Source organism: Carlito syrichta, unplaced genomic scaffold (genome assembly GCF_000164805.1).
Source record: "Carlito syrichta isolate Samal-C Ts95f unplaced genomic scaffold, Tarsius_syrichta-2.0.1 Scaffold303111, whole genome shotgun sequence".
Classification (NCBI taxonomy): domain Eukaryota; kingdom Metazoa; phylum Chordata; class Mammalia; order Primates; family Tarsiidae; genus Carlito; species Carlito syrichta.
The window spans coordinates 1,790,880-1,804,973 of NW_007247207.1; the positions used below are offsets into that span (position 1 = coordinate 1,790,880).

The 14,094-nt window shown below is 38.2% G+C and overlaps 1 protein-coding gene across 3 annotated transcripts in view; it reads right to left on the reverse strand.

Annotated features, from left to right (window-relative positions):
- The window catches only part of FARSB (phenylalanyl-tRNA synthetase beta subunit), an 82,994-nt gene that overhangs the window by 20,573 nt on the left and 48,327 nt on the right, over positions 1-14,094 (reverse strand). For 2 of the 3 annotated variants that reach the window (XM_008057710.1, XM_021712163.1), the window contains one exon: positions 4,689-4,844. The exons of the other annotated variant lie outside the window; for it this stretch is intronic. In XM_008057710.1, coding sequence (XP_008055901.1) covers positions 4,689-4,844 — 156 coding nt within the window. The remainder of the gene's footprint in view (positions 1-4,688; positions 4,845-14,094) is intronic. 3 annotated transcript variants of the gene reach the window in all.

Sequence of the window (14,094 nt, forward strand, 5' to 3'; positions counted from 1 at the left end):
ATCCACTCACCTCAGCCTCCCAAAGGCGTAGGATTACAGGCTGAGCCACCGAGCCCGGTGGTTTCTTTAATTATTAAAAGCAATAACCATATTCAAAATTTACTTAGAAGTGCCTACGAGAAATGAGGAATCTCTATTTATAATGACACTAATTCTCTTTGACTTGATGTATCTTTTTTTTTTTTCTGAGTTGGAGTCTCATTTTGGCACCCAGGCTGGAGTGCAGTGGCACGCTCACAGACACCACAGCCTCTGGGTAGGGTGAGGTAATCCTTCCGCCTCAGCCTTCTGAGTAGCTGGGACTATAGGCATGTGTCACCACGCCCGGCTAATTTTTTTATTTATTGTAGAGATGAGGTATCACCAAGTTGCCCAGGTTGGTCTCAAGCCCATGGGCTCAGGCAATCCTCTCACCTTGGCCTCCCAAAGTGCGGGATTATAGGCATGAGCCACCGCACCTGGCCAGTTGGATGGATCTTATAGAAAGCATCCTGAGAAAAAAGCACTTGGGACTAGATGCGTGCCCAGGACTCCAGGGAAACTGATGTGACCTGGATGGGGCAGTGAAAATAAATGCCCTGGGCAACTCCCTCAGGTTCCCTCCTGCTCTGAGAGCTTTTTTGTCCTCTCAATAAATCCTGTTTTCTTTTAAAAAAGAAGAAAAGAAAAGGAAAGAAAATAAATGCCCTGCCCTTTTCAAAAGAAAGCCAGTTAGATATATTGAAATATGCACTGATCCAGGCTTCCCGTGTATGTAAAGCTTCTAAAATCCATAAATCCTAGATATTTCATAGGTGTGAAAATTTTAAAGCATTATGATATTATACTATGACAGCCACTGTAGATTCAAAAGGAAACCTAAGTCTGAGTCTGCAAATACTCATACTAAATAAAAAAACAAAGTTACAACTTGGCTTAACAAAATTAAACATAAAGACACAACACCACAGAAGCAGTGACACTTCACGAATGCATTTCCTAATTTTAATGAAAATACATTCTAAACGGAAACAACTGATATCTACATATTAGGGAAATTGAGAACTAAGTGCCATACTCTGTTTGGGTACTAATTTATAAAGGATTCAGATTATAATATCATTAATTTAAAATTATAAAAAATCTTACTTTTAGAAAGGAGATAAACACATCATTAGTTTTATCATAAGCAGTTCCAAATGGCACATACCGCAAAATTTTTCAAACGATGCAGCTTTGACCTTCCTCAGGTTTCCTGGCAGAGCCATGGCTACCAATCCAGCTGAGGGCCCATTTTCACTGCTCTAAAAATACACTATGATCCCTTCCCACCATTCTCTTCACCTATACACCCCATGCCACCCAACCTTTATACTGCTGCCAGATTAAGCTCTCTAACATATAAATCTAATATCACTCACTGCCTTTTAAAAAGGCAGCAGCAACAGCTTCAATACCTTTCCCCTTTCTAGCATTCAAGACTCTAAATGTGTCCCAACTCCTTCATCACCCACAGTCACACCAAACTGCATTGCCTGCTGCTGCTCTTCAAACACGCCCTGTGTTGCCCATTTTTGCTTTGTTCAGTGGTTTGCCCTGCGTCCCACGTCTCCTCCTTCCAAGGCCACCTCATCTCTCTCTCTATCTCTCTCTCTATCTCTCTCTCTCTCTCTCTCTCTCTCTCTCTCTCTCTCTCTCTCTCTCTGTGCACTGGCACACTCACAGCCACCACAGCCTCAACCTGCTAGGCTCAAGTGATCCTTCCGCTTCAATCTTCCAAGTAGCTGGAACCACAGGAGCTCACCATCACATCTGGCTAATTTTTTTTTTTTTTTTTTTAATTGTAGAGACAAGGTCTCACCATGTTGCCCAGGCAGGGCTCGAACCCATGGGCTCAGGCAATCCTCTTGCCTCCACCTCCCAAAATGCTGGGATTACAGACGTGAGCCACCATGTCTGGCTCTTTCCCTTGCTTGAAACCTCAAACCACTCATCTTAGCACTTTGGTCTGAGAGCAATCAGTATGGAGTGGTCTTTCCCCTTGCAGGATCCTTGTCTTACTTATCTTTATCTTCTTGAAGTCTATCTTATAAATAGGAATTCAGAGGCAAAAGAGTTACAATATTAAGACCGGTTTACAGAAATATCACAAAGCATCATATGTAGTTACATAAAGCATTATATATACAACAAATTATGTGCCAATTTACCTTCTCAGTTCTTTGCAACCTTTCAAATATGAAGGAAACCAGACCTTACTTACATGGTGCAATCTGCATCACATAACTGACTTTGATACAATTAACCTGTTTATGAAATAAGATTTCTGAGCAAAGACTTTGCATAGAAGAAAAAGAAAGGCTAGGCACAGTGGCTCATGCCTGTAATCCCAGCATTTTGGAGGCCGAGGTGAGAGGACTGCCTGAGTCCACAGGTTTGAGAACAGCCTGAGCAACTTGGTGAGACCTCATCTCTACAATAAATCAAAAAATTAGCTGGGTGTGTTGGTGCATGCCTGTGGTTCCAGCTACTGAGGCAGAAGGATCGCCTGAGTCCAGGAATTCGAGGCTGCAGTGACCGTAAGCATGCTACTGCACTCCAGCCTGGGCGATGGAGTGGGTCTCCAACTCAAAGAACAAAGAAAAAGAAATGTTTCACGTCAGCTTACAAGTTGCTGTTAACCTGGATGACCAGGTCTTAAAGTTGAATTTTAGGATGTAAACTAGTGACTGGGTACATAAACAGACTATGAACCGGGCACGGTGGCTGGCTCAAGGCTGTCATCCGAGCACTTTGGGAGGCTGAGGTGAGAGGAATGCCTGAGCCCATGGGTTTGAGAACAGCCTGGACAATCTGGTGAGATCTTATCTCTACAACAAATTTTTTTAAAAAAAGGAGCCGGGCTCGGTGGCTCAGCCTGTAATCCCACGCCTTTGGGAGGTTAAGGTGAGTGGATTGCCTGAGCCCGCAGGTTCGAGACCTGCCTGGGCAGCGAGACCTCATCTCTACAATAAATCAAAAAATCAGCCGGGCGTGGTAGCGCATGCCTGTAATTTAGGCTACTCGAAAGGCTGAGGCGGAAGGATTGCCGGAGCCCAGCAGGTCGAGGTTGCGGTGGCCGGGAGCAGCCACTACACTCCAGTCTGGGCGACCGAGTGAGACTCTAACTCAAAAAAAAAAAAAAAAAAAGGCTGGGTACGTTGGCTCAAGCCTGTAATCCCAGCACTTTGGGAGGCCAAGGCGAGAGAACTGCCTGATCCCGTGGGATCGAGACCAGCCTGGGCAACACAGTGAGACTTCATCTCTACAATAAAATAAAAAAATTAGCTGGGTATGGTAGCATGCACCTGTAGTTCCGGCTACTTGGAAGGTTGAGGTGGAAGGACTGCCTGAGCCCAGGAGGTCAATGCTGAGGTGGCCGCGAGCGTGCCACTGCACTCCAGCCTGGGCAACAGAATGAGATTCCAACTCAAAAAAATAAAGAGAGACTATGAAGACAGACAATGTGCGGCCTTGTGGAAAGGACACTGAGAAGCAGCAGCTCTGGCTCCAACATGTAGACTCAACACACTTAACTCGTCTAACCTCAGTTTCCTCACATTTAAACCCGGAAATTGGACTGGATGAACTCCAGGACCGAGTTCTAACACACTAGAATTCTCCAAGCATAACACATGTCATCACTGGATTATTTCTAATAGGAGATGGGTAAAAAACAATAACTTCCTGCATTACTTAATCTCTCAATTTTATTAACAATAATAAAGAACCCTACACATCTTCAATCCAAAAGGACCCACACGTTTCAAGGTTGTTTTGAATGAAGTCTCACAATAAATGAAAACCAAAACAAAAATTAAAACAAACAAGCACCAAGAAGAAGCAATCTCCAGGGACTAAAAATAAATAAATAAATAGAAGGAAAAAAAATGTCCCCAACAGGCCTCACACCATTGCAAATAACTATTAAGTAACACTTTAAAAATGAATATTGTGTTATAAATTTAAGATGCCAAATATAATTATAAAATACAGTGAGGCAAACAGTAAAAATGAGTGGCAAAATATTTATTTCAAGTTGTTTCTGTATCTCCTGTCTAACAAAATAATCTTAGACTCAAGCTATAGAAATATGAAAAGCAAAACTTTCAGAATTCCTTGGACAATAAGACACTAGTAAATTAAGAATATATATACCATTAGTCAGCCTAACTTAAACTCTCTGAAGAAGATTTCACTGTATTTGGGCTTTTATACAGGAGTATTCCCACCCTTACTCAGTCGACTTTATGACTTGATTAACTTGAGAGGCTTTTGTCCTTTTTCCTTTTTCCTTAAAGGCTTAAACAGGCAACTTTTGAATGCAAACTGTCACTTTAGGTCTTCTCAGGTTCTAGTGTGGACTTCTGGGTTCACTTTGGTGCTGATGGCTTGAAGGTGCTAGTAACTAAATTGTCACCATTGCTCAGCTGGAAGAAAAGTATGTTGTGCAGCACTTATGAGTGTGTTCCAAAAAGCACTGTTAAAATGCTAGAGGGAAAAGAGATATATTCTGGAAAATACTAATAATTAATTGAAATAAATCTCTATTTCCTTTTATTTCCATACCCTCCAAATCAAAAACAAACAAATAAAAAACTTTACCAAAAACAGGGTTCTGCCTCTTCACTACATCATCACTACCTCTGGATTCAGTTGACCTGGCTTACCTTCTGAGGCTCTGATCACATATCCCCCCTTATCTTCACCGGGAGGCACATCAAGCAGTTGCATAATTCTGTCCAGCAGCCCGTGAATTATCTCAAACCCAGGATTCTTGCTGTAATAAACAGCACAGAGATGCCTGTAGTTTTTGGCACCTACATCTGGAAAAATAAAAGAGTTGGCCACAAGGCCATATTAGCCATTACTTAAAAAATAATTTACCCCAACACAAACTTGGGCAAAGTCAACAAAAAAAGAAAACCAAATATTAAACCTAGAGAAGCATTCAACCTCAGAAATCCAAAATATGATAAAATAGGCTTTTTCAACCATCAGATCCCCTAAGGTGTTTTATTCGGTGAAAGGGTGAAAAACTCTCAATGCTGGCCCAGGAACAATATGGCTTCATCACAGTATAAACTGGTAAAACTTTTGTCAACAATTTAGCAATATGTATCAGAGCCTTAAAACTTCACACTTTGGGGCAAAAGATATGAATAGACACTTCTCAAAAGAAGACATATAAGCAGCCAACAGATACAGGAAAAAATGTTCAGCTTCACTAGTCATCAAGGAGATGCAAATTAAAACTACACTGAGATACCATCTAACTCCAGTCAGAATGGTCATCATCAATAACTCAAAAAATAACAGATGCTGGACAGGATGTGATGAAAAGGGAACAGTTATACACTGTTGGTGGGAGTGTAAACTAGTACAGCCTCTGTGAAAAACAGTGTGGCGATTCCTAAAAGTTCTAAAAATTGACCTTCCATATGACCCTGCAATCCCCTTACTGGGAATATACCCGGAAGAACTCAGATCACTCTATAAAAAAGATAACTGCACACGTATGTTTATCGCAGCATTGTTCACAATAGTAAGAACATGAAACCAACCGTGCTGCCCATCAAAAGAGGACTGGATAAAAAAAAATGTGGTACATATATACAATGAAATGTTACACAGCCATAAAGAAGAACAAAATCATGAACTTCGCAGCAACCTGGATGGAATTAGAGTTTATAATATTGAGTGATCTTTCACAGAAACAAAGATCTGAGTATCACATGTTCTCACTCATAAGTGAACCTTGAACAACTACCATAATACTATAACAAAAGAATTGACAGTAGTCGAGGTCTGCCTGGGGAGAGGGGGCATACCTCATCAACAAGGGTACCAGCAGAGTTAATATTTGTATACCTAACCCTGAATTGTACCCCACAATTTAAAAATAAAATAAAATAAAATTTTTAAAAACTTCATCCTTTTATTATACTACCCAGAGGAAATAACCCTAAATTCAAAAAGGGCCAGGAATGAAGGCTCACCCCTTTATCTCAACACTTTGGGAGGCTAAGGCAAGAGGACTGCTGGGGCCTAAGAGTTTGAGACCAAGCTGGGCTCGGTGGCTCAGCCTGTAATCCCGTGCCTTTGGGAGGCTGAGGTGAGTGAATTGCCTGAGCCCGCGGGTTCGAGACCCGCCTGGGTAGCGAGACCTCATCTCTACAATAAATCAAAAAAATCAGCTGGGCATGGTGGCGCATGCCTGTAATTCCGGCTACTCGGAAGGCTGAGGTGGAAGGATCGCCGGAGCCCAGCAGGCCGAGGCTGCGGTGGCCGGGAGCGGCCACTGCACTCCAGTCTGGGCGACAGAGTGAGACTCCAACTCAAAAAAAAAAAAAAGAGTTTGAGACCAGCCTAGGCAACACAGCAAGACCTCGTCTCTACAAAATAATCAATAAATAAAAACAAATAAATTAGCTAGGTATGGCAGGGCGCAGCTGTAGTCCCAGCTATTGGGTAGACTGAGGCAAAGGTTCACCTGAATACAGGAGGCCAAGGCTCTGGTGAGCCATGGTCATGCCACTGCACTCAATCCTGGGTGACAGAGTGAAACCTTGACTCCAAAAAACAAAATTGCTACAGCATTATTTCCAATAGTGAAAATTGGGTAATGGCTACATAAAGTATAGTACCATTACTCATCAGAATAAGTAAACATCTATAAAAAAGCATCTTTATGAAAGTTTATTGTAACAGAACGAAGAGTAAATACTTATAATAGTAAGTGGGGGAAAAAAGAAGGCCACAAGTTCAAAAAGAACCAACTAAATTACATTGTTTAAAGAACAAACATAGGTTGGGAAACTAGGAAGCAAAGCAAGGGAATGACTATCACCAATGTTAGGCTAATAAAATTACCCTAAGTAAGGGGATGATGCTATAATGGTGAGGGGTCATTAAGTAACTTAGGATATAAGCAATAGTTCATTTCTTAATTTGAATGATGGTTACATTAGAGTTTGTTTTATAATCTTTTAACAACTATATATGTTGTATATATTCTTCACAAAGCATGAACAAAAGCAGAATACAAAAGTATTTGAAGCTACGCTACAACATGGGTGAATCTTGAGGCCATTATGCTAAGTGAAATAAGCCAGTCACGGCAGGACAAATACTGCATGACTACACTTATATGAGGTATCTAAAGTCATCAAACTCATAGAAACCGAAAGTAGAATGGTGGTTGCCAGGGGCTAGAAGGAGGGGGATATAGGGAACTGCTGTCTAATGGATATTTAGTAATTCTAGCAATTCAAGATGGAAAAGTTCCAGAGATCTGCTGTACAACAATGTGCATATAATTAACAATACTGGACAGCATACTTAAAAATGTGCTAAGAGCATAGCTCTCATTATGATTTTTACCACAACAATAATAATAAATTTGAAGGTATCTGAAGAATAAAATAACTATGTAAATATAGTCATGAGCGAAAAACGTCCATGCGTAGGTAAAAAGAGTGAAAAGAAATATACCTAAATGTTAACAGAAGTTATGTTCGAGCAGGGATAGTTTTTTCTCCAACTTTTATCTATTTATCAAATTTTCCATGATTAATACATATTATCCTATTTTAAAAATTAAAACAAACTTACAAAACTAAATATTTTTTAAAAGAACTGCAACAATCCAAATGAACCTGGATAAACAAATTGATACATCCATATAATAGAATATTACTCAGTCATAAAAAGGAACAAACTGTTGATAGACTTGACAATTTAGATGACTCGCAAAGGCATTAGGTTGAATGAAAGAAGTCAGTCTCAAACAGCTACAGACAGTAGGAATCCATTTATATGACATTCTGGAAAAAGTAAAACTATGGCAAGAGAGAACAGACAGTGGTTGTCTGAAGTTACATGTGAAGAAAAATATGTGACTAAAATGAGACAATATCAGAAGTTTTAGGGGTGATGAAACTGTTTTGGATCTTGTGGTAAATAGTTGTAAGAATCTAAACCTGTATTAAAACTCATTTTTTAAAAAGAAGTACATAGCACCTAAAGGAAGACTCAAAGTCAACAGTGACAATTTAGCTCACAACACTTGTGTCTAAATTGTCACTGCTCTATCACAAACACTGAATAAATGTTGGTCTCATTTTACTTTCAGATTAGGAAAAGAGAAAGAACATACTAATGACTATCTGAGGAAATCAACTGAAAACAGAATGCTGCTTCTTCTTAGCATATATTGAGCAAAAGCTCTTCCACACTTATCTCCCATAGGTAATTGCTACTAGCCACAGTTGACATAAAATACAGAGTGCCTTTTATCTTCTAGATATCCAAATATGTATATTTAAGACACTGCACTCTACTATTAAAGTAATATAAAAGGGAGCACATAAACAGAGTAAAAGGGAAACTAACATTAACCAATAATTTATTATGTGCCAGGTATTCAGTACTTACCTATCAATTTATTTTAATAATATTTAATTCTCAAGACAACAATTCAAAGTAGGTATTATTATCCCTATAAAACATATGGAGAAATAAAAGCTAAGAATTATTAAGTAACTTGCTCAAAGTCAAGCTCATTGGCTGAAGCTTAGCCCAGTTAATTACATAGCTAATAATTTACAAAACTGGGATTTGACCAGGACTGTCTGACTCTAAAACCTATGCTCTTTCCACTATATGGTACACCCTAAAGGATTTAAAGGGAAACAAATAATATAAGAGCCAGCATATGTATAACTATGTATATCTACTTAATATAGTCAAAGATGTGCATTCTTGAAATGTTTCTGATATGATAAACAGATGTTTTAATTTTCCAACGTTTTCATGCTACTTGAGAATTCCATTTAAGTGACCGGGCATGGTGGCTCATGCCTATAATCCCAGCACTTTGGGAAGTGGAGGGGAGAGGACTGCCTGAGTCCAGGGGTTCGAGACCAGCCTTAACAACTCGGCTAGACCTCATCTCTACAATAAATCATGAAAAATTAGCCAGGCATGGTGGTGCACGCCTGTAGTTACTTAGAAGACTTAGGCGGAAGGACTGCCTGAGCCCAGAAGATTGATATTGCTATGGCTGTGAGGGTGCCACTGCACTCCAGCCTAGGTGACAGAGTGAGACAATAACTCAAAAAAAAAAAAAAAAAGAATCCCATGTAAGCAATAATAACAAACTACAAGTCAATGAAATTTCTAGCTATGGGCAATACTGTTGTTTATAAAAAAGTATATTCTGAGTTAGACTTCTGACTGAACAGACATGAAGAAATAACTCCTCTTACCATTTAACATTTCTTAACATATACCATGTCTATGTTCAAGGCACCCCTAGACGGTAGAGGTCAAAACAAGTACAAGATATGCACAAAATAAACCCTCAAAAGTTATTTTCTGAATAAATGACTAAAACCTGGAAAAGGAAGAAAGTACATAAATAACTATTAACCAAAGTCAGGAGCAGACAGTGGGACATATTCTAAGCCAGCTGAGGTAAGAAAGTGAGTAACACACTGCTGTCATTCTCCACCGTTTCCTTTAAGGAAAAAGAAACTTGGTATCTAAAAGCTATAATTAAAGGTGTAATAATAAAGATCAACATTACAATCAAGCAGGCATAAAGTCCCACTAAACCAACCACATGCATAAACTAAAATGAGGGGTATGATTCTACTGTAAGGAAGTCTCTCAGTCTCTCTCTCTCTCTCCCCCGCCTCTACCCCTCACTTCCCAACCCCCTAGCAAAGGAAAAAAATAAATGAAACAGAACTAAATTTTCCCTTTCATACTACTGACTTGCTTCTGGGTATTTCTGCCATGTGGTACCCATTTGTTGATGTCACATGATTCCACTTTAACACACAGAAAAGACTTTGTAGTTCCATTTTTGCTGTAAGAGAGGAGCCCAACAGTAATGCCACCATTATGAGAGCTTAGCAACACAAACTGGAAGCTTTATTATGGTAACCTTTGCCTTGGAATACTTTTTCCTGATCTCCAAATTATGTAAAACTTACATTTCTGACAAGAGTAGCAACATTTGGATTAAAAGCTTAGAATTTTAAAAAACAAATTAGGTAATTTTAGTGATGAGAACAGTAAAATCACAATAAAAAATATGAACTTAAAAAAAAATTATACCCTATTTCACTCAAGAAAGATTTCAGGATGTTTACAGCACACACATACAATAATGACCTACGTATTTTTAGATTTAATTTTGCAATCATTTAAGAAAGACCACTAAAGCCGGGCTTGTTGGCTCAGCCTGTAATCCCACGCCTTTGGGAAGCTGAGCTGAGTGGATTGCCTGAGCCCGTGGGTTCGAGACCCGCCTGGGCAACTTGGCGAGACCTCATCTCTACAATAAATCAAAAAATTAGCCGGGCGTGGTAGCGCACGCCTGTAGTTCCAGATACTTGGAAGGCTTAGGCAGAAGGATCGCCGGAGACCAACAGGTAGAGGCTGCGGTGGCCGGGATCGGCTACTGCACTGCAGTCTGGGTGACAGAGTGAGACTCCAACTCAAAAAAGAAAGAAAGAAAGAAAGAAAGAAAGAAAGAAAGAAAGACCACTGACTTCTAGAGCTATGCATTAAACATACCATAATAATTAAATTAACCCTATTATTTAGACATCCCCTCCCAACTCCACCACTGATAGCCTGGTTTTTAACATTTTCCCAGGGTGACTGCTCTCTCTGGACTTGCTTCCTCAACTCTTTCTAAGATATTCCCTCTACTGTAGCTGAAATGAATTAAAGGAGAAAATAAACACATACTCATTTCCACCCAGGCCTCCTTGGAGAAACTGCTAGGTACAGTAAAATTCCCATTTCCCAGTATTTTGACTGAGAGACCATATTACATCACAGAAAGTTCATTGATTGTATGCCACAAAATAAGAACTATTTAAATTTCATGCCAAAGCTAGAGTTTGTTGAAAATGCCTCATTTCTTTATAACTCAGTTAACAGACCTCTTGTGTCAAACTATCAAACAATTCTGCTTTCTAAATGGTCCTGGCAAGTATGTCAGCCTAAATTATCCATGTATTTCACAGACTTCAAAGTACTGCCTGGAGAGGGCTGATCTAAACCTCCCAAAAGAGGGGCAGCTAGCTACAATTCTATAAGCTGAACGAGCATGCCAAATGATTTTTTAAAAGAAAAAAGAATAGTACATAATGTCCTGTAGTAGATAATTACTGTATACAACTCAAAATTTTCAAGTAGGCTGTTGCCTAGTATGGATCCTCTTTAACTAAAGGATCCATGATTAAAAACTAAGGTATTTGATTTTATTGTCATACACAGCACAGACAGGAAAAGGAAGGGTCTTCAAGAGAACTTTCCCATACTCATTCTCACATTCAACAAGAAGCCCAAATAAAGATGCTAGGAAAAAGCCTACTGGGATATCAAAATGGCTTCTAGGATAATCAGAAGCTGATATAGAGCTTGAAGCTAACAGTGGGCAAGGCTCAGAAAATTAAACAAAGCATCTTGATGTTTCAGTCAATTCCATCCAGCACATTTAGTTAATACTGGTACCCACAGGATTGTAACTTAGATTGCAAATTTCACTTTTCTTCTGAAGAATTTCAAAGGAGGCCTAAATGATTGACAATGCAACAAAAATCTATGAAGGCATAATGCTTTCAAAAATTGTATCTAAAACAAGAATCTATATATTCTTGGTATGACTATACACTTATTTTTTAAAATACTTTTTAGAGGAGAATTTGACACGTTATCAAACATTTAAATGTATATACATATGAAATGATAAAAGCATCTATTTGTATGAGAGTACAACAGACATAGTTTAGCAAAAATCTGGTAACAAACTAAATATTCATAACAGTCTGAGTAAATAAATTATAGTGCATCAATATGGAAGATTATAGGTAGACAGAATGTATTTACAGAGAACAAGGTTCAAACAGTATAGGTAAAAATAATCTCATTTGTATGAACACCAAAAAGTATCCATATCTATGGTTATATATAGAAATGTAAAAATATGGTTGCATATACACAGAAAACGTCTAGTAACTAATTCTAAGAGTAGGATTAGGGAGAAGCTGGGCACTTATAAAAATAAAAGAATATAATTACTCTTAAATTAAAAATATATGTTCATGAATGTTCTTAAAACATTACAAATATAAATTCAATTTTAAAAGCAAACTTAAAGCTTAATAACAATTTTCCTTAAAATGTTCCTAGGTCTTAACACCAGATAACAGACTTTTCTTTCTTAAATAGTCCTAAAGGCCAGGTGTGGGGCTCACACCTGTAATCCCAGCACTCTGGGAGGTGGAAGCAAGAGGATTGCCTGAGTCCAGGGGTTTGAGACCAGCCTGGGCAACTTAATCAATCAAAAAATTAGCCAGGTGTGGTGGCGCATGCCTATGGTTCCAGCTACTTGGAAGGCTAAGGCAGGAGGATCAACTGAGCCTAGCAGGTCGAGGCTGCGGTGGCCGTGAGCGTGCCATTGCACTCCAGCCTAGGCGACAGAGTGAGACTCCTACTAAAAAAAAAAAATTGAAAAAAATAGTGCTAAAAAGCCAAGAAACAAATGCGAGGAAAAAATCTATGACCTTCTCAATTCATAAAGGAAAAGTTATATCCTTGTGGACTGACTTTTATTTAATTAACATAAACCTGGAATGGATTTTTATCTGTTAAAAAAATACAATATTCAATGCATGACAGAGCACATTATATTCACGTTAGCAGATCTTAACTACGTGGAACCAAACATACTAAAATAACATTCTATGTTAAAAATTATGTATTTACACAGTTAAGATGCCATCACATATGCAAATGATGTTACTTCAAAAATCGTTAATGTCAATGCTCTTTACACCCATATTTTTTGAATTATTAATTGGAAATTCTACATGCCAAAAATATGAAATAGTAAAATTAAATTAATCCAGACTGATGACATAAGCTTTCTTTAGAAAACCACATTCCACATGTGGATGTTAGATAATCTTCCATTATTTGAGGGCTATAGAACTAATGGACAACTTCTCAAACTGAGGTATTTCACAAGCCCATAATGAGAATGTTTCTACAGAGCTCTTTTTCAAGCACAGATTTATACCAAAAAATTATAAAGAACTGATCCCTATATTTTAGTAGCATACAATAGACAGATACACAAATGCCAAAATATATGTTACAAACCAACAGTAAATTTTTCAAGTTACAAACCAAATCATAAAAGAAAAATTAATTAGATATGTCCTACGGCAGCCATGGTGTTCAAGGGAGGAAAAAGGAACAAGAATCTTAAATATATACAGTAATTAAAGTTTTAAAAAATCAAAGATTTCTACCTCCAAACTAGGCAGGATAAGAAGAAGAAGATTATTCTCTCATTTAGAAAAGTTTCAGGGAGAATATGAAATTTTAGAAACTATTTGAGCAGTGATTTGGGAGGTAGAGGAAAAACAGCCTGAACCAGGACTACAGCAACACTTTAGAGAAAGTAGGAATGTTCTAAATAAAAAGTGAGGTCTTAGAGCAAGCATACTTCCTAAAGAAAATGAGGCCAACTGGAGCCCTTTAAGTGGCCAAGAGCCTTTAACCTATTCCAGCTGCTACAATAATTATTAAAATCCAAAATTTTTTAAACGCAGTAGTCATAACCAAAGTGCATGGCAATTTTATCATCAGAGTTCTCAAGAGATATATGTCAAACTGACAACTGGATGATTGTATCTTGCTACATCTAAATCACCCTATTATATTACAGAGTCAAATTAATCTTTCTTAGGTTCTTGTTCCTTTAAACTTAAACTCACTCAGCCCACTGATGTGCTTACTTTCGCCATTTTGGTGAGATTTTAGATATACTGGCAGCCTTGGTGACCAGAGAGGAATAAACTGTGATTGCAGAATTCAATCTGTGCTTAAGAAAAAGTCAGAATAATGAACTTTGCAAAATAGAGTTGCTTTTCAGTGTATAAAGAATAGTAATTCACAATTAGGTCCTTCGCTCCCAAAACTAATTGCTTTACTATTTTTATAGTTTAGTTATTCCTGTCATTGAATAGGAAAAAAACAAAATGTTAA